The 24,713-nt window shown below is 42.1% G+C and overlaps 1 protein-coding gene across 1 annotated transcript in view; it reads left to right on the top strand.

Moving 5' to 3' along the window:
• The window catches only part of abhd15a (abhydrolase domain containing 15a), a 55,906-nt gene that overhangs the window by 28,013 nt on the left and 3,180 nt on the right, over window positions 1-24,713 (top strand). The window contains exon 2 of the mRNA XM_061925835.2: window positions 12,700-13,052. Within this exon, the coding sequence (XP_061781819.1) occupies window positions 12,700-13,052 (353 nt within the window). The remainder of the gene's footprint in view (window positions 1-12,699; window positions 13,053-24,713) is intronic.

The raw sequence follows: 24,713 nt of genomic DNA, 5'->3' as shown, positions 1-24,713 counted from the left end.
AACGGAAACAATAGACATATCTGCACAACAAAAAATAAATAGCCGCCACAGAAAGAAATAGCCACCGACGAACAACAAATTATTAGCTGCTGCCAACAACAGAAAACAAATATTCGCGGCTAAACAACAAAGAAGAAATAGTTGCCGAATAAAGAAAAAAATAGACGCCACCACACAACAAAGAAATAGCCGCTGCACAACAAAGAGGAAATAGCCACCGTCGGACAACAAATGAATAGCCGCCACCAACAACGCAAAACAAATATCCACGGCTACACAACAAAGAAGAAATAGCCGTCAAATAACTGATAAAATAGACATCGCTGCTCAACAAAAAATAAATAGCCTCCACAGAAAGAAGTAGCCACTGACGACCAACAAATTATTAGCTGCTGCCAACAACAAAAAACAAATATTCGCGACTAAACAACAAAGAAGAAATAGTTGCCGAATAAAGAAAAAAATTGACGCTACCACACAACAAAGAAATAGCTGCCGCACAACAAAGAAGAAAGTGCCGCCACACAAGAAAGAAGAAATAGCCGTCGAATGATGTAAAAAATACACGTCGCCACACAAAAAACAAAAAATAGCCGACACACAAATAAATAGCAGCTGCCAACAACGCAAAACAAATATCCACGGCTAAACAACAAAGAAGAAATAGCCACCAAATAACAGAAAAAATAGACATCGCCGCAGGGAAGCAATGAAGGTTATTAGAGGTGGGAATCCTTGTCCACCGAATAAGTTCATTAAAATACGATTTTTGGGGTGAAGATCAGATTCAGAATCAGTTCTTTTTTTCTTTTTCTTTTTTAAACTAATCAGTCCAACAAAATAATATACAATAATACAATTAAAATTCCAAAACCAGCAACATTGAGAATAGCAATCAACAGAGTAATTGAGAGGACACGTAAGTTAGTAATTGCTAAGGTCCAAAAAGCGGTGGGATTAAATAAACTCTACTTCTTCCTACTCCTTTTCGGACATGTAACGAGAAACTGGAAAACTGTGATGTCTCATTATTGTAACCGTATATACAGTACAGGCCAAAAGTTTGGACACACCTTCTCATTTCAGTGCATTTTCTTTATTTTCATGACTATTTACATTGTAGATTGTCACTGAAGGCATCACAACTATGACACCTGTGAAGGGAAAACCATTTCAGGTTGACTACCTCTTGAAGCTCATGGAGAGAATGCCAAGAGTGTGCAAAGCAGTAATCAGAGCAAAGGGTGGCTATTTTGAAAAAAAATAGAATATAAAACATGTTTTCAGTTATTTCCCCTTTTTTTGGTTAAGTACATAACTCCACGTGTTCATTCATAGTTTTGATGCCTTCAGTGACAATCTACAATGTAAATAGTCATGGAAATAAAGAAAACGAATGAGAAGGTGTGTGTTAGAATAATTGTTTCTAAGTTATCACAAAAACTTTGTGTTACATTGAATGCCCGGTGAGAAGCAAAAGCTGTCTTTGAAACCTACCAAGGCTTGTAAAACTCCACTGTGTAAGGGGGGAAGCAACGTGAAAGTGTTTCTGTTTTCTTTCATGTATCGTAATCAACAGAAAGATATTGATTTAACCCAAGGACTACAAAGCGGAGAGAAGGCAGGATCTGCCCAATTTCCAGACGACCTCTTTTTTTAACTCTTTTACGACCTTTTCTGTGAACTGCTTACGACCCTCGTCCTTTAGAAACAGCTATGGCCATGTGGTCAGGGAAGGTCCAAATAAAAGAAGGAGGCGTGCAATCTTTTGGCAGAGCCTGATGACACTGTACAAGGGTACAGATGTCCAAGCGTCTCTCCTCAAATTGAGCCAAATTGAATTCTGTCTCTGTTTACCGTATTTTTCGGACTATAAGTCGCAGGTTTTTTTTCATAGTTTGGCCGGGGGTGCGACTTATACGCAGGAGAGACTTATGTGTGAAATTATTAACACATTAGCGTAAAATATCAAATAATATTATTTAACTCATTCACGTAAGAGACTAGACGTATAAGATTTGACGGGATTTAGCGATTAGGAGTGACAGATTGTTTGGTAAACGTATAGCATGTTCTATATGTTATAGTTATTTGAATGACTCTTACCATAATATGTTACGTTAACATACCAGTTGGTTATTTATGCCTCATATAACGTACACTTATTCAGCCTGTTATTCATTTTAAATTGCCTTTCAAATGTCTATTCTTGGTGTTGGCTTTTATCAAATACATTTCCCCCAAAAATGCGACTTATATATGTTTTTTTCCTTCTTTATTATGCATTTTCGGCCGGTGCGACTTATACTCCAGTGCGACTTATACTCCGAAAAATACGGTAATTCTTTGCTTCTTGTCTTGTTTAATAAATGTCATCAGTGTTTGAACCTGACAGTGTGTCCAAACTTTTGGCCTGTACTGTATGTTAGAAATCAACTTAAACCATAACTATAATTTACATCTTACTTTGATGTTTTACGACCTTATCGTACATTCCGAACATTCAGCCATGATGGCTGTTTATATCATATAAATATATCGATCCAAGTGAACCTGATCCAAGGTGAGGCTCTCCTATTCTCGTTGGCACTTAATAATAATAATAATGATAATAATGCCTGGAAATGCGAACCTTGTTTGGGGGTCAAATTCAACTCAAGTATGAATACATTATTGATCGTTTGGAAGAGAGAATCTCATGTTTGCTTATTGAGTCGGAATGTTCTTCATCTGCTTTCTCGGCAGGAGGAAACGGCGTTGATGACAAAGAGATTGTTTCACGTTGGCTCAGGGGCGTCAAACTCATTTTAGCCGGACTATTAAAACTAAAAAATAAAGACAACTTCAGATTGTTTTCTTTGTCGTACTTTGGCCAAAATAAGAACAAACACATTTTGAAAATATTACAATAAAAATATAGAAAAACTATCATTACCATTATAACCCATTTAATTAATGTTTAGAACTGAAAACATGTACATATGCATAAAAATGTGTTTTCTTTTGTATTCTTTTTTTAACGAATTAAGTGACGTTTATGACAACCTTTTTTCCAAAACACAATATAGAATGTGAGACATAACAGGATAATGCATACATTTATCATTTGTTATGTTAGATCCACTATGGACTGGACTCTGACTATTATGTTAGATCCACTATGGACTGGACTCTCTCACTATTATGTTAGATCCACTATGGACTGGACTCTCACACTATTATGTTAGATCCATTATGGACTGGACTCTCATTATTATGTTAGATCCACTATGGACTGGACTCTCTCACTATTATGTTAGATCCACTATGGACTGGACTCTCACACTATTATGTTAGATCCACTATGGACTGGACTCTCACACTATTATGTTAGATCCACTATGGACTGGACTCTCACTATTATGTTAGATCCACTATGGACTGGACTCTCACACTATTATGTTAGATCCACTATGGACTGGACTCTCACACTATTATGTTAGATCCACTATGGACTGGACTCTCACTAGTATGTTAGCTCCACTATGGACTGGACTCTCTCACTATTATGTTAGATCCACTATGGACTGGACTCTCACTATTATGTTAGATCCACTATGGACTGGACTCTCACTATTATGTTAGATCCACTATGGACTGGACTCTCACTATTATGTTAGATCCACTATGGACTGGACTCTCACAATATTATGTTAGATCCACGATAGACTGGACTCTCACTATTATGTTAGATCCACTATGGACTGGACTCTCACACTATTATGTTAGATCCACTATGGACTGGACTCTCACTATTATGTTAGATCCACTATTGACTGGACTCTCACTATTATGTTAGATCCACTATGGACTGGACTCTCACAATATTATGTTAGATCCACGATAGACTGGACTCTCACTATTATGTTAGATCCACTATGGACTGGACTCTCACACTATTATGTTAGATCCACTATGGACTGGACTCTCACTATTATGTTAGATCCACTATGGACTGGACTCTCACACTATTGTGTTAGATCCACTATGGACTGGACTCTCACACTATTATGTTAGATCCACTATGGACTGGACTCTCACTAGTATGTTAGATCCACTATGGACTGGACTCTCTCACTATTATGTTAGATCCACTATGGACTGGACTCTCACAATATTATGTTAGATCCACTATAAACTGGACTCTCACTATTATGTTAGATCCACTATGGACTGGACTCACACTATTATGTTAGATCCACTATGGACTGGACTCTCACACTATTATGTTAGATCCACTATGGACTGGACTCTCACTATTATGTTAGATCCACTATGGACTGGACTCTCACACTATTGTGTTAGATCCACTATGGACTGGACTCTCACACTATTATGTTAGATCCACTATGGACTGGACTCTCACTAGTATGTTAGATCCACTATGGACTGGACTCTCTCACTATTATGTTAGATCCACTATGGACTGGACTCTCACAATATTATGTTAGATCCACTATAAACTGGACTCTCACTATTATGTTAGATCCACTATGGACTGGACTCACACTATTATGTTAGATCCACAATGGACTGGACTCTCACACTATTATGTTAGATCCACTATGGACTGGACTCTCACTATTATGTTAGATCCACTATGGACTGGACTCTCACAGTATTATGCTAGATCCACTTTGGACTGGACTCTCACTATTATGTTAGATCCACTATGGACTGGACTCTCACTATTATGTTAGATCCACTATGGACTGGACTCTCACAGTATTATGCTAGATCCACTTTGGACTGAACTCTCACACTAGTGGGGGACCCATTACCTCCCTGCTTGGCACTCAGCATCAAGGGTTGGAATTGGGGGTTAAATCACCAAAAATTATTCCTGGGCGCGGCCACCGCTGCTGCCCACTGCTCCCTTCACCTCCCAGGGGGTGATCAAGGGTGATGGGTCAACAATTTCGCCACACCTAGTGTGTGTGTGACAATCTTTAGCTTTAGAAGAAGGATTTAAGGCGGCTCCACATGACTTTTATTGGGGCCAGCTGACTGGGTTTTTCCACCTTTACGTTTAAGTGAGCAGTTACTGTACCAGAAAAAGACATTTTAGTAGGACAAAGTTCTTCTTGTCCCAAATGTACATTTAATAACAACCCCACCTGCACCACAAACTAGTTTTTGTACCAAAGCATTGCATCACCTTGCAGCCTTGCAGCCAAAACTGCTCTACTGTAAAAAAAAAAAAAGACATTCTGGATTGTTTCCGTGGGAATTTGTGTTTAATCTTTGGATAATAACACGTGTGAGGTCAGAGGTCGCTGAGGGCGGGCCTGCTGGCTCACCATCTCATCATCAAAGGGGTTCTGTGTAAGGTCTCCCTACTAAAACTGCCTTGACCTGTTCACACCAGATCACGTCTTATTTTTAGTTTGTTGGCGTCTTCCTGCGTTTAGTGTCTTGTGCTTTTATTTTGGGTTCACTTCCTGTTGTTTTGGTTATTGCGACTGGCGAATCCGCTTCATTGTCATTATTCGGGTGTTGGAATATGTAATGTACTGTGCAACCTACTAATAATAAAAGTCTCAATCACTAAAACGGAACAAAGTAAACAAAAACAGAATGCTGGACGACCGCAAAGACTTACTGCGGAGCAAAGGCGTACAATGTACATCTGAACATGACATGACAATCCACAATGTCCGCACACTGCAAAAAGTCAAAGTTCAAAAACAAGAAAAAAAAATACAAAAATGAGGGGTATTTTATTTGAACTAAGCAAAATTATCTGCCAATAAAACAAGAAAATTTGGCTTGTCAAGACTTTACAAAACAAGTAAAATTAGCTAACCTCAATGAACCCCAAAATACCTTAAAATAAGTATATTCTCACTAATAACAAGTGCACTTTTCTTGATAGAAAAAAAAGGCACCTTTTTTCTCAATATATTGAAAAATATTCTTAAATGAAGTAAATGCTAGTGCCATTATCTTGACATAATGATATGCGCTCGGCATTACATTTCTTGAAACCAGCAAACTTATACTAAAAACTAGTTTATTTTTCTTAATGGAAAATGGCATTTTTCCATGGATAACATGACATAATCGCGCCAAGTGCGTGCTCTTTCAGTCAATTAGTGCGCATATATACAGCCCGGACCCCGGCCAAAATGTTTTTAATTGTAATTTGGAAGAATTTATCTGAATGTGCATCAACTATTTCTGTTCAAAATTGTTTGAAATGTCACATGTTAAATGTTTAAATATTAACTTTATTAACTAGTTTACTGTACTGTGCCAACTGTACTACTATATGAGTGTGTATTTTCTATTATTTCATTGAAAATAAAACAGCAAAGTCCATTTGGCTGTCATCTGTTTTAATTATGAGACACAATTGTGTCAAAGTCATGATTTTTTATTTCATGCTTGAAGTAAGAAATGATTACTTTAAAAAAGTAGTTTTATACTTGTGAGTGTTGATGACACAGCTTTGCAACACTTGATATTCTAGTTTCAAGCATGTTTTACTCAATGTAGGTCATAACATCTCAGCAACAAGCTGTAATATCTTACTGAGATCATTTAGGACCAAAACCCTTAAAACAAGTAAAACACGACTAGACTAAAACTGAACTGGCTACAAAGTAAACAAAAACAGAATGCTGGACGACAGCAAAGACTTACTGCGGAGCAAAGACGTACAATGTACATCCGAACATGACATGACAATCAACAATGTCCCCACACTGCAAAAAGTCAGTGTTCAAAAACAAGAAAAAAAAATACAAAAATGAGGGGTATTTTATTTGAACTAAGCAAAATTATCTGCCAAAAGAACAAGAACATTTGGCTTGTCAAGACTTTCCAAAACAAGTACAATTAGCTAACCTCAATGAACCCCAAAATACCTTAAAATAAGTATTTCCTCGCTAATAACAAGTGCACTTTTCTTGGTAGAAAAAAAGGCACCTTTTTGCTTAATATGTTGAAAAATATTCTTAAATGAAGTAAATGCTAGTGCCATTATCTTGACATAATGATATGCGATCAGCATCATGATTTTTTTTTTCATGCTTGAAATAATGATTACTTTAAAAAAGTAGTTTTATACTTGTGAGTGTTGATGACACAGCTTTGCAACAGTTGATATTCTAGTTTCAAGCATGTTTTACTCAATATAGGTCATCAAATTTCAGCAACAAGCTGTAATATCTTACTGAGATCATTTAGGACCAAAACCCTTAAAACAAGTAAAACACGACTAGACTAAAACTGAACTGGCTACAAAGTAAACAAAAACAGAATGCTGGACGACAGCAAAGACTTACTGCGGAGCAAAGAAGTACAATGTACATCCGAACATGACATGACAATCAACAATGTCCCCACACTGCAAAAAGTCAGAGTTCAAAAACAAGAAAAAAAAATACAAAAATGAGGGGTATTTTATTTGAACTAAGCAAAATTATCTGCCAATAGAACAAGAAAATTTAGCTTGTCAAGACTTTCCAAAACAAGTAAAATTAGCTAACCTCAATGAACCCCAAAATACCTTAAAATAAGTATATTCTCACTAATAACAAGTGCACTTTTCTTGGTAGAAAAAAAAGGCAAATTTTTGGCTCAATATATTGAAAAATTTCTTAAATGAAGTAAATGCTAGTGCCATTATCTTGACATAATGATATGCACTCGGCATTACATTTCTTGAAACCAGCAAACTTATACTAAAAAGTAGTTTATTTTTCTTAATGGAAAATGGCATTTTTCCATGGATAACATGACATAATCGCGCCAAGTGCGTGCACTTTCAGTCAATTAGTGCGCATATATACAGCCCGGCCCCCGGGCCACAACATTTTTTATTGTAATTTTGAAGAATTTATCTGAATGTGCATTAACTATTTCTGTTCAAAATTGTTTGAAATGTCACATGTTAAATGTTTAAATATTAACTTTATTAACTAGTTTACTGTACTGTGCCAACTGTACTACTATATGAGTGCGTATTTTCTATTGTTTCATTGAAAATAAAACAGCAAAGTCCATTTAGCTGTCATCTGTTTTAATTATGAGACACAATTGTGTCAAAGTCATGATTTTTTATTTCATGCTTGAAGTAAGAAATCCATCCATCCATCCATCCATCCATCCATCCATCCATCTTCTTCCGCTTATCCGAGGTCGGGTCGCGGGGGCAGCAGCCTAAGCAGGGAAGCCCAGACTTCCCTCTCCCCAGCCACTTCGTCCAGCTCCTCCCGGTGGATCCCGAGGCGTTCCCAGGCCAGCCGGGAGACATAGTCTTCCCAACGTGTCCTGGGTCTTCCCCGTGGCCTCCTACCGGTCGGACGTGCCCGAAACACCTCCCGAGGGAGGCGTTCGGGTGGCATCCTGACCAGATGCCCGAACCACCTCATCTGGCTCCTCTCGATATGGAGGAGCAGCGGCTTTACTTTGAGCTCCCCCCGGATGGCAGAGCTTCTCACCCTATCTCTAAGGGAGAGCCCCGCCACCCGGCGGAGGAAACTCATTTCGGCCGCTTGTACCCGTGATCTTGTCCTTTCGGTCATGACCCAAAGCTCATGACCATAGGTGAGGATGGGAACGTAGATCGACCGGTAAATCGAGAGCTTTGCCTTCTGGCTCAGCTCCTTCTTCACCACAACGGATCGATACAGCGTCCGCATTACTGAAGACGCCGCACCGATCCGCCTGTCGATCTCACGATCCACTCTTCCCTCACTCGTGAACAAGACTCCGAGGTACTTGAACTCCTCCACTTGGGGCAAGATCTCCTCCCCAACCCGGAGATGGCACTCCACCCTTTTCCGGGCGAGAACCATGGACTCGGATTTGGAGGTGCTGATTCTCATCCCAGTCGCTTCACACTCGGCTGCGAACCGATCCAGTGAGAGCTGAAGATCTTGGCCAGATGAAGCCATCAGGACCACATCATCTGCAAAAAGCAGAGACCTAATCCTGCAGCCACCAAACCAGATACCCTCAACGCCTTGACTGCGCCTAGAAATTCTGTCCATAAAGGTTATGAACAGAATCGGTGACAAAGGGCAGCCCTGGCGGAGTCCAACCCTCACTGGAAACGTGTCCGACTTACTGCCGGCAATGCGGACCAAGCTCTGACACCGATTATACAGGGAGCGAACCGCCACAATAAGACAGTCCGTTACCCCATACTCTCTGAGCACTCCCCACAGGACTTCCCGGGGTACACGGTCGAATGCCTTCTCCAAGTCCACAAAGCACATGTAGACTGGTTGGGCAAACTCCCATGCACCCTCAAGGACCCTGCCGAGAGTATAGAGCTGGTCCACAGTTCCACGACCAGGACGAAAACCACACTGTTCCTCCTGAATCCGAGGTTCGACTATCCGGCGTAGCCTCCTCTCCAGTACACCTGAATAGACCTTACCGGGAAGGCTGAGGAGTGTGATCCCACGATAGTTGGAACACACCCTCCGGTTCCCCTTCTTAAAGAGAGGAACCACCACCCCGGTCTGCCAATCCAGAGGTACCGCCCCCGATGTCCACGCGATGTTGCAGAGTCTTGTCAACCAAGACAGCCCCACAACATCCAGAGCCTTAAGGAACTCCGGGCGGATCTCATCCACCCCCGGGGCCTTGCCACCGAGGAGCTTTTTAACTACCTCGGCAACCTCAGCCCCAGAAATAGGAGAGCCCACCACAGATTCCCCAGGCCCTGCTTCCTCATAGGAAGACGTGCTGGTAGGATTGAGGAGGTCTTCGAAGTATTCTCTCCACCGATCCACAACATCCGCAGTCGAGGTCAACAGAGCACCATCCCCACCATACACGGTGTTGACACTGCACTGCTTCCCCTTCCTGAGGCGGCGGATGGTGGTCCAGAATTGCTTCGAAGCCGTCCGGAAGTCTTTTTCCATGGCCTCACCGAACTCCTCCCATGTCCGAGTTTTTGCCTCCGCGACCGCTGAAGCCGCACACCGCTTGGCCTGTCGGTACCTGTCTGCTGCGTCAGGAGTCCCATGAGCCAAAAGAACCCGATAGGACTCCTTCTTCAGCTTGACGGCATCCCTCACCGCCGGTGTCCACCAACGGGTTCTAGGATTACCGCCACGACAGGCACCAACTACCCTGCGGCCACAGCTCCAATCGGCCGCCCCGACAACAGAGGTACGGAACATCGTCCACTCGGACTCAATGTCCAGCGCCTCCCTCGTGACATGTTCAAAGTTCTTCCGGAGGTGGGAATTGAAACTCTCTCTGACAGGAGACTCTGCTAGACGTTCCCAGCAAACCCTCACAATGCGTTTGGGCCTGCCAGGTCTGTCCGGCATCCTCCCCCACCATCGCAGCCAACTCACCACCAGGTGGTGATCGGTAGAAAGCTCCGCCCCTCTCTTCACCCGAGTGTCCAAAACATGAGGCCGCAAATCCGATGACACAACTACAAAGTCGATCATGGAACTGCGGCCTAGGGTGTCCTGGTGCCAAGTGCACATATGGACACCCTTATGTTTGAACATGGTGTTTGTTATTGACAATCCGTGACGAGCACAAAAGTCCAATAACAAAACACCACTCGGGTTCAGATCCGGGCGGCCATTCTTCCCAATCACGCCTCTCCAGGTTTCACTGTCGTTGCCAACATGAGCGTTGAAGTCCCCCAGTAGAACGAGGGAATCACCCGGGGGAGCACTCTCCAGTACTCCCTCGAGTGAATCCAAAAAGGGTGGGTAATCTGAACTGCTGTTGGGCGCGTAAGCGCAAACAACAGTCAGGACCCGTCCCCCCACCCGAAGGCGGAGGGAGGCTACCCTCTCGTCCACCGGGTTGAACTCCAACGTGCAGGCTTTGAGCCGAGGGGAAACAAGAATTGCCACCCCAGCCCGTCGCCTCTCATTGCTGGCAACGCCAGAGTGGAAGAGAGTCCAGCCCCTGTCAAGAGAACTGGTTCCAGAGCCCTTGCTGTGCGTCGAAGTGAGTCCGACTATATCTAGCCGGAACTTCTCCACCTCACGCACTAGCTCAGGCTCCTTCCCCCCCAGCGAGGTGACGTTCCACGTCCCAAGAGCTAGCTTCTGTAGCCGAGGATCGGACCGCCAAGTGCCCTGCCTTCGGCTTCCGCCCAGCTCACATCGCACCCGACCTCTATGACCCCTGCTATGGGTGGTGAGCCCATTGGAGGGGGGACCCACGTTGCCTCTTCGGGCTGTGCCCGGCCGGGCCCCATGGGGACAGGCCCGGCCACCAGGCGCTCGCCATCGTGCCACACCTCCGGGCCTGGCTCCAGAGGAGGGCCCCGGTGACCCGCGTCCGGGCGAGGGAAATCTGGGTTCCTTGTTCGTGTTCTTCATAGAGGTCTTCGAGCTGCTCTTTGTCTGATCCCTCACCTAGGACCAGTTTGCCTTGGGAGACCCTACCAGGGGGCATAGAAGCCCCCGGACAACATAGCTCCTAGGATCATTGGGACACGCAAACTCCTCTACCACGTTAAGGTGGCAGCTCAGAGAGGAGCTGCCAAGTAAGAAATGATTACTTTAAAAAAGTAGTTTTATACTTGTGAGTGTTGATGACACAGCTTTGCAACACTTGATATTCTAGTTTCAAGCATGTTTTACTCAATATAGGTCATCAAATCTCAGCAACAAGCTGTAATATCTTACTGAGATCATTTAGGACCGAAACCCTTAAAACAAGTAAAACACGACTAGACTAAAACTGAACTGGCTACAAAGTAAACAAAAACAGAATGCTGGACGACAGCAAAGACTTACTGCGGAGCAAAGACGTACAATGTACATCCGAACATGACATGACAATCAACAATGTCCCCACACTGCAAAAAGTCAGTGTTCAAAAACAAGAAAAAAAAATACAAAAATGAGGGGTATTTTATTTGAACTAAGCAAAATTATCTACCAATAGAACAAGAAAATTTGGCTTGTCAAGACTTTCCAAAACAAGTAAAATTAGCTAACCTCAATGAACCCCAAAATACCTTAAAATAAGTATATTCTCACTAATAACAAGTGCACTTTTCTTGATAGAAAAAAAAGGCACCTTTTTTCTCAATATATTGAAAAATATTCTTAAATGAAGTAAATGCTAGTGCCATTATCTTGACATAATGATATGCACTCAGCATCATGATTTTTTATTTCATGCTTGAAATAAGAAATGATTACTTTATACTTGTGAGTGTTGATGACACAGCTTTGCAACAGTTGATATTCTAGTTTCAAGCAAATTTTACTCAATATAGGTCATTAAATCTCAGCAACAAGCTGTAATATCTTACTGAGATCATTTAGGACCAAAGCCCTTAAAACAAGTAAAACACGACTAGACTAAAACTGAACTGGCTACAAAGTAAACAAAAACAGAATGCTGGACGACAGCAAAGACTTACTGCGGAGCAAAGACGTACAATGTACATCCGAACATGACATGACAATCAACAATGTCCCCACACTGCAAAAAGTCAGTGTCTGTGTAATATCTTACTGAGATCATTTAGGACCAAAACCCTTAAAACAAGTAAAACACTCTAACATAAAATCTGCTTAGTGAGAAGAATTATCTTATCAGACAGAAAATAAGCAAATATCAGCCTTATTTGAGTTATTTCATCTTACTTAGATTTCAGTTTTTGCAGTGTGTAACCCGCCCTAACATGAACCATGTGTGTACTCTCCACAGTTGTGTCAAACGTCCCTCTCCCACGGATACCTCCCCGTGGTGCTCAACCGCCGCGGCCACAACGGCACGGCCCTCACCACTCTCAAACTGCAGCAGTTCGGAGACCCGGCGGACCTGCGGGAGGTGGTGCGCTACGTTCGCTACCGACAGCCGGCTGGCAAACTGTACGCCGTGAGCGAGAGCACGGGCTCCGGCCTCCTCCTCTCCTACCTGGGCGAGTGCGGGTCCTCCAGCTACGTCACGGCCGCCGCCTGCCTGTCGCCCGTCTTCCGCTGCCAGAGCTGGTTTGAGAGCGGCCTGTGCTGGCCCCTGGAGCGGGCCCTGGTGCTCTATCAGAAGATGTGCCTGAGCAGGTGAGACTACGTCGTTCCTACCTGGCACCAATCCTTCAAGAGTTGATGGAGTGAGGGATTATTCCTGTTTTTTGTTGTTCAATCAATGTTTACTTATATAGCCCTAAATCACCAGTGTCTCAAAGGGCTGCACAAGCCACAAAGACATCCTCAGCTCAGATCCCACATCAGGGCAAGGAAAAACTCAATAGTGTGAGAGTCCAGTCCATAGTGGATCTAACATAATAGTGTGAGAGTCCAGTCCGTAGTGGATCTAACATAATAGTATGAGAGTTCAGTCCGTAGTGGATCTAACATAATAGTATGAGAGTCCAGTCCGTAGTGGATAAAAAATAATAGTGTGAGAGTTCAGTCCGTAGTGGATCTAGCATAATAGTGTGAGAGTCCAGTCCATAGTGGATCTAACATAATAGTGTGAGAGTCCAGTCCGTAGTGGATCTAACATAATAGTGTCAGAGTTCAGTCCGTAGTTGATCTAACATAATAGTGTGAGAGTCTAGTCCGTAGTGGATCTAACATAATAGTGTGAGAGTCCAGTCCGTAGTGGATCTAACATAATAGTGTCAGAGTTCAGTCCGTAGTTGATCTAACATAATAGTGTGAGAGTCTAGTCCGTAGTGGATCTAACATAATAGTGTGAGAGTCCAGTCCATAGTGGATCTAACATAATAGTGTGGGAGTCCAGTCCGTAGTGGATCTAACATGCTAGTGTGAGAGACCAGTCTGTAGTGGATCTAACATAATAGTTTGGGAGTCCAGTCCGTAGTGGATCTAGCATAATAGTGTGAGAGTCCAGTCCATAGTGGATCTGACATAATACTGTGAGAGTCTGGTCCGTAGTGGATCTAACATAATAGTGTGAGAGTCCAGTCCATAGTGGATCTAACATAATAGTGTGAGAGTCCGGTCCGTAGTGGATCTAACATGCTAGTGTGAGAGACCAGTCCATAGTGGATCTAACATAATAGTGAGAGTCCAGTCCATAGTGGATCTAACATAATAGTGTGAGAGTCCAGTCTATAGTGGTTCTAACATAATAGTGTGAGAGTCCAGTCCGTAGTGGATCTAACATAATAGTGTGAGAGTCTGGTCCGTAGTGGATCTAACATAATGGTGTGAGAGTTCAGTCCATAGTGGATCTAACATAATAGTGTGAGAGTCCAGTCCATAGTGGATCTAACATAATAGTGTGAGAGTCTGGTCCGTAGTGGATCTAACATAATAGTGTGAGAGTCTAGTCCATAGTGGATCTAACATAATAGTGTGAGAGTCCAGTCCATAGTGGATCTAACATAATAGTGTGAGAGTCCAGTCCGTAGTGGATCTAACATAATAGTGTGAGAGACCAGTCCATAGTGGATCTAACATAATAGTGTGAGAGTCCAGTCCATAGTGGATCTAACATAATAGTGTGAGAGTCCAGTCCGTAGTGGATCTAACATAATAGTGTGAGAGACCAGTCCATAGTGGATCTCACATAATAGTGTGAGAGACCAGTCCATAGTGGATCTAACATAATAGTGTGAGAGTCTAGTCCGTAATGGATCTAACATAATAGTGTGAGAGACCAGTCCATAGTGGATCTAACATAATAGTGTGAGAGTCTAGTCCATAGTGGATCGAACATAATAGTGTGAGAGTCCAGTCCATAGTGGATCTGACATAATAGTGTGGGAGTCCAGTCCATAGTGGATCTAACATAATAGTTTGGGAGTCCAGTCCATAGTGGATCTAACATAATAGTGTGAGAGTCCGGTCCGTAGTGGATCTAACATAATAGTGTGAGAGTCCAGTCCATAGTGGATCTAACATAATAGTGGGAGAGTCCGGTCCGTAGTGTATCTAACATAATAGTGTGAGAGTTCAGTCCATAGTGGATCTAACATAATAGTGTGAGAGTCCAGTCCATAGTGGATCGAACATAATAGTGTGAGAGTCCAGTCCATAGTGGATCTAACATAATAGTGTGAGAGTCTGGTCCGTAGTGGATCTAACATAATGGTGTGAGAGTTCAGTCCATAGTGGATCTAACATAATAGTGTGAGAGTCCAGTCCATAGTGGATCTAACATAATAGTGTGAGAGTCCGGTCCGTAGTGGATCTAACATAATAGTGTGAGAGTTCAGTCCGTAGTGGATCTAGCATAATAGTGTGAGAGTCTAGTCCGTAGTGGATCTAACATAATAGTGTGAGAGTCCAGTCCGAAGTGGATCTAACATAATAGTGTCAGAGTTCAGTCCGTAGTTGATCTAACATAGTAGTGTGAGAGTCCAGTCAGTAGTGGATCTAACATAGTAGTGTGAGAGTCCAGTCCATAGTGGATCTAACATAATAGTGTGAGAGTCCAGTCCGTAGTGGATCTAACATAATAGTGTGAGAGTTCAGTCCGTAGTGGATCCAACATAATAGTGTGAGAGTCCAGTCCGTAGTGGATCTAACATAATAGTATGGGAGTCCAGTCCATAGTGGATCTAACATAATAGTGTGAGAGTCCGGTCCGTAGTGGATCTAACATAATAGTGTCAGAGTTCAGTCCGAAGTTGATCTAACATAGTAGTGTGAGAGTCCAGTCAGTAGTGGATCTAACATAATAGTGTGAGAGTCCAGTCCATAGTGGATCTAACATAATAGTGAGAGTCCTGTCTACAGTGGATCTAGCATAATATTGTGAGAGTCCAGTCCATAGTGGATATAACATAATAGTGTGAGATTCCAGTCCATAGTGGATCTAACATAATAGTGAGAGTCTAGTCCATAGTGGATCTAATATAATAATGTGAGAGTTCAGTCCATAGTGGATCTAACATAATAGTGTGAGAGTCCAGTCCATAGTGGATCTAACATAATAGTGAGAGTCCAGTCCGTAGTGGATCTAACATAATGGTGTGAGAGTTCAGTCCATAGTGGATCTAACATAATAGTGAGAGTCCAGTCCATAGTGGATCTAACATAATAGTGTGAGAGTCTGGTCCGTAGTGGATCTAACATAATAGTGTGAGAGTCCAGTCCATAGTGGATCTAACATAATAGTGTGAGAGTCCGGTCCGTAGTGGATCTAACATAATGGTGTGAGAGTTCAGTCCGTAGTGGATCTAACATAATAGTGTGAGAGACCAGTCCATAGTGGATCTAACATAATAGTGTGAGAGTCCAGTCCATAGTGGATCTAACATAATAGTGTGAGAGTCCAGTCCGTAGTGGATCTAACATAATAGTGTCAGAGTTCAGTCCGTAGTTGATCTAACATAATAGTGTGAGAGTCTAGTCCGTAGTGGATCTAACATAATAGTGTGAGAGTCCAGTCCGTAGTGGATCTAACATAATAGTGTCAGAGTTCAGTCCGTAGTTGATCTAACATAATAGTGTGAGAGTCTAGTCCGTAGTGGATCTAACATAATAGTGTGAGAGTCCAGTCCATAGTGGATCTAACATAATAGTGTGGGAGTCCAGTCCGTAGTGGATCTAACATGCTAGTGTGAGAGACCAGTCTGTAGTGGATCTAACATAATAGTTTGGGAGTCCAGTCCGTAGTGGATCTAGCATAATAGTGTGAGAGTCCAGTCCATAGTGGATCTGACATAATACTGTGAGAGTCTGGTCCGTAGTGGATCTAACATAATAGTGTGAGAGTCCAGTCCATAGTGGATCTAACATAATAGTGTGAGAGTCCGGTCCGTAGTGGATCTAACATGCTAGTGTGAGAGACCAGTCCATAGTGGATCTAACATAATAGTGAGAGTCCAGTCCATAGTGGATCTAACATAATAGTGTGAGAGTCCAGTCTATAGTGGTTCTAACATAATAGTGTGAGAGTCCAGTCCGTAGTGGATCTAACATAATAGTGTGAGAGTCTGGTCCGTAGTGGATCTAACATAATGGTGTGAGAGTTCAGTCCATAGTGGATCTAACATAATAGTGTGAGAGTCCAGTCCATAGTGGATCTAACATAATAGTGTGAGAGTCTGGTCCGTAGTGGATCTAACATAATAGTGTGAGAGTCTAGTCCATAGTGGATCTAACATAATAGTGTGAGAGTCCAGTCCATAGTGGATCTAACATAATAGTGTGAGAGTCCAGTCCGTAGTGGATCTAACATAATAGTGTGAGAGACCAGTCCATAGTGGATCTAACATAATAGTGTGAGAGTCCAGTCCATAGTGGATCTAACATAATAGTGTGAGAGTCCAGTCCGTAGTGGATCTAACATAATAGTGTGAGAGACCAGTCCATAGTGGATCTCACATAATAGTGTGAGAGACCAGTCCATAGTGGATCTAACATAATAGTGTGAGAGTCTAGTCCGTAATGGATCTAACATAATAGTGTGAGAGACCAGTCCATAGTGGATCTAACATAATAGTGTGAGAGTCTAGTCCATAGTGGATCGAACATAATAGTGTGAGAGTCCAGTCCATAGTGGATCTGACATAATAGTGTGGGAGTCCAGTCCATAGTGGATCTAACATAATAGTTTGGGAGTCCAGTCCATAGTGGATCTAACATAATAGTGTGAGAGTCCGGTCCGTAGTGGATCTAACATAATAGTGTGAGAGTCCAGTCCATAGTGGATCTAACATAATAGTGGGAGAGTCCGGTCCGTAGTGTATCTAACATAATAGTGTGAGAGTTCAGTCCATAGTGGATCTAACATAATAGTGTGAGAGTCCAGTCCATAGTGGATCGAACATAATAGTGTGAGAGTCCAGTCCATAGTGGATCTAACATAATAGTGTGAGAGTCTGGTCCGTAGTGGATCTAACATAATGGTGTGAGAGTTCAGTCCATAGTGGATCTAACATAATAGTGTGAGAGTCCAGTCCATAGTGGATCTAACATAATAGTGTGAGAGTCCGGTCCGTAGTGGATCTAACATAATAGTGTGAGAGTTCAGTCCGTAGTGGATCTAGCATAATAGTGTGAGAGTCTAGTCCGTAGTGGATCTAACATAATAGTGTGAGAGTCCAGTCCGAAGTGGATCTAACATAATAGTGTCAGAGTTCAGTCCGTAGTTGATCTAACATAGTAGTGTGAGAGTCCAGTCAGTAGTGGATCTAACATAGTAGTGTGAGAGTCCAGTCCATAGTGGATCTAACATAATAGTGTGAGAGTCCAGTCCGTAGTGGATCTAACATAATAGTGTGAGAGTTCAGTCCGTAGTGGATCCAACATAATAGTGTGAGAGTCCAGTCCGTAGTGGATCTAACATAATAGTATGGGAGTCCAGTCCATAGTGGATCTAACATAATAGTGTGAGAGTCCGGTCCGTAGTGGATCTAACATAATAGTGTCAGAGTTCAGTCCGAAGTTGATCTAACATAGTAGTGTGAGAGTCCAGTCAGTAGTGGATCTAACATAATAGTGTGAGAGTCCAGTCCATAGTGGATCTAACATAATAGTGAGAGTCCTGTCTACAGTGGATCTAGCATAATATTGTGAGAGTCCAGTCCATAGTGGATATAACATAATAGTGTGAGATTCCAGTCCATAGTGGATCTAACATAATAGTGAGAGTCTAGTCCATAGTGGATCTAATATAATAATGTGAGAGTTCAGTCCATAGTGGATCTAACATAATAGTGTGAGAGTCCAGTCCATAGTGGATCTAACATAATAGTGAGAGTCCAGTCCGTAGTGGATCTAACATAATGGTGTGAGAGTTCAGTCCATAGTGGATCTAACATAATAGTGAGAGTCCAGTCCATAGTGGATCTAACATAATAGTGTGAGAGTCTGGTCCGTAGTGGATCTAACATAATAGTGTGAGAGTCCAGTCCATAGTGGATCTAACATAATAGTGTGAGAGTCCGGTCCGTAGTGGATCTAACATAATGGTGTGAGAGTTCAGTCCGTAGTGGATCTAACATAATAGTGTGAGAGACCAGTCCATAGTGGATCTAACATAATAGTGTGAGAGTCCAGTCCATAGTGGATCTAACATAATCGTGTGAGAGTCCGGTCCGTAGTGGATCTAACATAATGGTGTGAGAGTTCAGTCCATAGTGGATCTAACATGATAGAGTGGGAGTCCAGTCCATAGTGGAGCTAACATGATAGTGTGAGAGTCCAGTCCATAGTGGATCTAACATAATAGTGTGAGAGTCCAGTCCATAGTGGATCTAACATAATCGTGTGAGAGTCCGGTCCGTAGTGGATCTAACATAATGGTGTGAGAGTTCAGTCCATAGTGGATCTAACATAATAGTGTGAGAGTCCAGTCCATAGTGGATCTAACATAATAGTGAGAGTGCAGTCCATAGTGGATCTAACATAATAGTGAGAGTCCAGTCCATAGTGGATCTAACATAATAGTGTGAGAGTCCGGTCCATAGTGGATCTAACATAATGGTGTGAGAGTTCAGTCCATAGTGGATCTAACATAATAGTGTGAGAGTCCAGTCCATAGTGAATCTAACATAATAGTGTCAGAGTTCAGTTTGTAGTGGATCTAACATAATAGTGTGAGAGTCCAGTCCATAGTGGATCTAACATAATAGTGTGAGAGTCCAGTCCATAGTGGATCTAACATAATAGTGTGAGAGTCCAGTCCATAGTGGATCTAGCATAATAGTGTGAGAGTCCAGTTCGTAGTGGATCTAACATAATAGTGTGAGAGTTCAGTCCGTAGTGGATCCAACATAATAGTGTGAGAGTCCAGTCCGTAGTGGATCTAACATAATAGTGTGAGAGTCCAGTCCGTAGTGGATCTAACATAATAGTGTGAGAGTCCAGTCCATAGTGGATCTAGCATAATAGTGTGAGAGTCCAGTTCGTAGTGGATCTAACATAATAGTGAGAGTCCAGTCCATAGTGGATCTAACATAATATTGTGAGAGTCCAGTCCACAGTGGATCTATTATAATCTTGTGAGAGTCCAGTCAATAGTGGATCTAACATAATAGTGTGAGAGTCCAGTCCATAGTGGATCTAACATAATATTGTGAAAGTCCAGTCCATAGTGGATCTAACATAATATTGTGAGAGTCCAGTCCGTAGTGGATCTAACATAATAGTGTGAGAGTCCAGTCCATAGTGGATCTAACTTAATAGTGTGAGAGTTCAGTTCGTAGTGGATCTAACATAATAGTGTGAGAGTCCGGTCTGTAGTGGATCTAACATAACAGTGTGAGAGTCTAGTCCATAGTGGATCTAACATAATGGTGTGAGAGTCCAGTCCATAGTGGATCTAACATAATAGTGTGAGAGTTCAGTCCGTAGTGGATCCAACATAATAGTGTGAGAGTCCAGTCCGTAGTGGATCCAACATAATAGTGTGAGAGTCCAGTCCGTAGTGGATCCAACATAATAGTGTGAGAGACCAGTCCATAGTGGATCTAACATGATAGTGTGAGAGTCTAGTCCGTAATGGATCTAACATAATAGTGTGAGAGTCCAGTCCGTAGTGGATCTAACATAATAGTGTGAGAGTTCAGTCCGTAGTGGATCCAACATAATAGTGTGAGAGTCCAGTCCGTAGTGGATTCAACATAATAGTGTGAGAGACCAGTCCATAGTGGATCTAACATAATAGTGTGAGAGTCCAGTCCGTAGTGGATTCAACATAATAGTGTGAGAGACCAGTCCATAGTGGATCTAACATAATAGTGTGAGAGTCTAGTCCATAGTGGATCTAACATAATAGTGTGAGAGTCTAGTCCGAAATGGATCTAACATAATAGTGTGAGAGTCCAGTCCGTAGTGGATCTAACATAATAGTGTGAGAGTCCAGTCCATAGTGGATCTAACATAATAGTGTCAGAGTCCAGTCAGTAGTGGATCTAACATAATAGTGTGAGAGTCCAGTCCATAGTGGATCTAACATAATAGTGTGAGAGTCCAGTCCGTAGTGGATCTAACATAATTTTGTCAGAGTTCAGCCCGTAGTAGATCTAACATAATAGTGTGAGAGTCTAGTCCGTAGTGGATCTAACATAATAGTGTGAGAGTCCAGTCCATAGTGGATCTAACATAATAGTGAGAGTCCAGTCCGTAGTGGATCAAACATAATAGTGTGAGAGTCCAGTCCATAGTGGATCTAACATAATAGTGAGAGTCCAGTCCATAGTGGATCTAACATAATATTGTGAAAGTCCAGTCCATAGTGGATCTAACATGCTAGTGTGAGAGACCAGTCCGTAGTGGATCGAACATAATAGTGTGAGAGTCCAGTCCATAGTGGATCTAACATAATAGTGTGAGAGTTCAGTCCATAGTGGATCTAACATAATAGTGTGAGAGTCCAGTCCATAGTGGATCTAACATAATAGTGTGAGAGTCTAGTCCGTAATGGATCTAACATAATAGTGTGAGAGTCCAGTCCGTAGTGGATCTAACATAATAGTGTCAGAGTTCAGTCCACAGTGGATCTAGCATAATATTGTGAGAGTCCAGTCCATAGTGGATCTAACATAATATTGTGAGAATCCAGTCCATAGTGGATCTAACATAATAGTGTGAGAGTCCAGTCCGTGGTGGATCTAACATAATAGTGTGAGAGTCCAGTCCATAGTGGATCTAACATAATAGTGTGAGAGTTCAGTCCATAGTGGATCTAGCATAACAGTGAGAGTCCAGTCCATAGTGGATCTAACATAATACTGTGAGAGTCCAGTCCGTAGTGGATCTAACATAATAGTGTGAGAGTCCAGTCCATAGCGGATCTACCATAATAGTGTGAGAGTCCAGTCCGTAGTGGATCTAACATAATAGTGTCAGAGTTCAGTCCGTAGTGGATCTAACATAATACTGTGAGAGACCAGTCCATAGTGGATCTAACATAATAGTGTGAGAGTCCAGTCCATAGTGGATCTAACATAATGGTGTGAGAGTTCAGTCCATAGTGGATCTAACATAATAGTGTGAGAGTCCAGTCCGTAGTGGATCTAACATAATAGTGTCAGAGTTCAGTCCACAGTGGATCTAGCATAATATTGTGAGAGTCCAGTCCATAGTGGATCTAACATAATATTGTGAGAATCCAGTCCATAGTGGATCTAAAATAATAGTGTGAGAGTCCAGTCCGTGGTGGATCTAACATAATAGTGTGAGAGTTCAGTCCGTAGTGGATCTAGCATAATAGTGTGAGAGTCTAGTCCGTAGTGGATCTAACATAATAGTGTGAGAGTTCAGTCCGTAGTGGATCTAACATAATAGTGTGAGAGTCCAGTCCGTAGTGGATCTAACATAATAGTGTCAGAGTTCAGTCCGTAGTGGATCTAACATAATAGTGTGAGAGTCTAGTCCGTAGTGGATCTAACATAACAGTGTGAGAGTCCAGTCCGTAGGGGATCTAACATAATTGTGTGAGAGTCCAGTCCATAGTGGATCTAACATAATAGTGTGAGAGTCCAGTCCATAGTGGATCTAACATAATAGTGTGAGAGTCCAGTCCATAGTGGATCTAACATAATAGTGGGAGAGTCTGTGACTGCCATCTACTGGTCACACTTATCATTTCACCATGTACCAAATATAATAGCTTCGAGGTTGGTAAGCACAACCAAAATAACTCTTTACATTAGGCACACCGGGTTATAAGGCACACTTTCGACTTTTGCTCAGGAGTCCAGTGGCGACGTACTTCACACCACTGCATCCCACGCTTTGCATTGGACTTGGTGATGTATGGCTTAGTTACAGCTGCTCGGCCATGGAAGCTCTCTGCGTACTGTACGTGGGCTAGTTGAAAGGTCACATGAAGTTTGGAGCTCTGTAGCAACTGACTGTGCAGAAAGTCTTTGCTGACCCTTCTCTGTCAGTTTACGTGGCCTACCACTTGGTGGCTGAGTTGCTGTTGTTCCCAAACTCTTCACTTTTCTTATGATAAAGTTGATTTTGGAACATTTTGGATATATCCCGACTGGATTTGTTGCACAGGTGGCATCCTATGACAGTTCCACGCTGGAAATCACTGAGAGCGGCCCATTCTTTCACACATGTTTGTAGAAACAGTCTCCATGCCTAAGTGCTGGATTTGAGTGATTAGGGCACCTGATTCTCATCATTTGGATGGGTGGCCAAATACTTTTGGCAATATAGTGTACGTCAATGGTATTGAAAAACAATATTAGTGATCACAATGTTATATGTTTGAGAATATATGAAGTTATTCCATGTTTTTCCCGAATAAACAGGTCACAAAACGTAACTCAGACCAGGCCTTGACCTCCTTGGCCGATGAACTAACAATATCCTCTCAGGCCAAATCTAACATCGGTGTGGTAAATCCAGTTTTCCACACAAGAGTGTGCTGCCATGTTGGTGTGCAGCAGGCGCGTCTTGTCTTCTAGTCGACGCTCACAAAGTCGAGCAAAGCTGATACCATTTTTAATTTGTTCCTCGCCACATTGCACTTCAAATATCGCAGCTCGGCTGTATCGCAGATTTTTCTTTTGAAAAGCGTATTCTACATATTTTGCGCCTAAATGGTGTGTTACATGAAGTTTTATTCAGAATTAAAGTATGTTATTTGTCTTATTTTCTATTAGGATGTGGCAAGTGAAATTAGTCAAAGAGAGAACAATGCTAGGCGTGAAAAACACAAACCTCATAACAGATTTATGCTTTTGAAGTGGAGTTATTATTTTTGTTACACCTGAGATCGGTAGGTCGCGAGTTCAAACCCCGGCCGAGTCATACCAAAGACTATAAAAATGGGAGCCATTACCTCCCTGCTTGGCACTCAGCATCAAGGGTTGGAATTGGGGGTTAAATCACCAAAAATGATTCCCGGGTGTGGCCACTGCTGCTGCTCACTGCTCCCCTCACTTCCCAGGGGGTGATCAAAGGTGATGGGTCAAATGCAGAGAATATTTTTCGCCACACCTAGTGTGTGTGTGTGTGAGACAATCATTGGTACTTTAACTTAATTACTGTATAAATACATAAATAAAATAAATATTTATTTCATCTTCTGATAGATTGAAAAGTAACACCAATGGGAGCATTTTTAAATCTCCACCAGACTCAATTCCACCTATTTGACTGATGAACATCGTCACATCATTTATTCAGAAAGTATAAATACAGGATAGAACACTATTAACCACAACATGTAAGTGTCAGGTTCAAACACTGATGACATCTATTAAACAAGACAAGAAGCAAGGAATTAAACAGAGACAGAATTAAATTTGGCTCAATTGAGGAGACGTCTGGACTGTACTCTTGTACAGTCTCACCGCGCTCTGGCGAAAGATTGTACACCTCCTCTTTTATATATATAGAAACAGCTGTTTCTAAGGGACGGGGGTCGTAAACAGCCATCGCCTTTGAGCTCAAAGAAAAGGTCGTAAAACAGTTCAAAGAAGAGGACCCTGGAGGGTAGTCAGGTCCTGCTTCCTCTTCGTTTTGTAGATCTCGGGTCAAGACAATATCTTTCTGTTGATTACAATACATGAAAGAAACGGAACCCCTTCATGTTACTTCCCATCCTACACAGTGGAGTTTTACAAGCCTTTTGCTTGGTAGGATCAAAGACAGCTTTTGTCTTCTCGCCGGGAACGCGATGTAACACAAAGTTTTGTGATAACTTAGATACAATTATTCTGACAGTAAGTATAAAAAAACATATTTATTTTTAAGTTATCATGCTATGATTTTCCCAATCCGGGCCACTTGGGAATAGATTTTTCCTCCATGTGGCCCCTGAGATAAAATTAGTTT

Source organism: Nerophis lumbriciformis, linkage group LG30, assembly GCF_033978685.3.
Source record: "Nerophis lumbriciformis linkage group LG30, RoL_Nlum_v2.1, whole genome shotgun sequence".
In the NCBI taxonomy this organism is placed as follows: domain Eukaryota; kingdom Metazoa; phylum Chordata; class Actinopteri; order Syngnathiformes; family Syngnathidae; genus Nerophis; species Nerophis lumbriciformis.
Note: the sequence above shows the minus strand (reverse complement) of the source record. Positions and strands in the feature narration are given on the sequence as shown.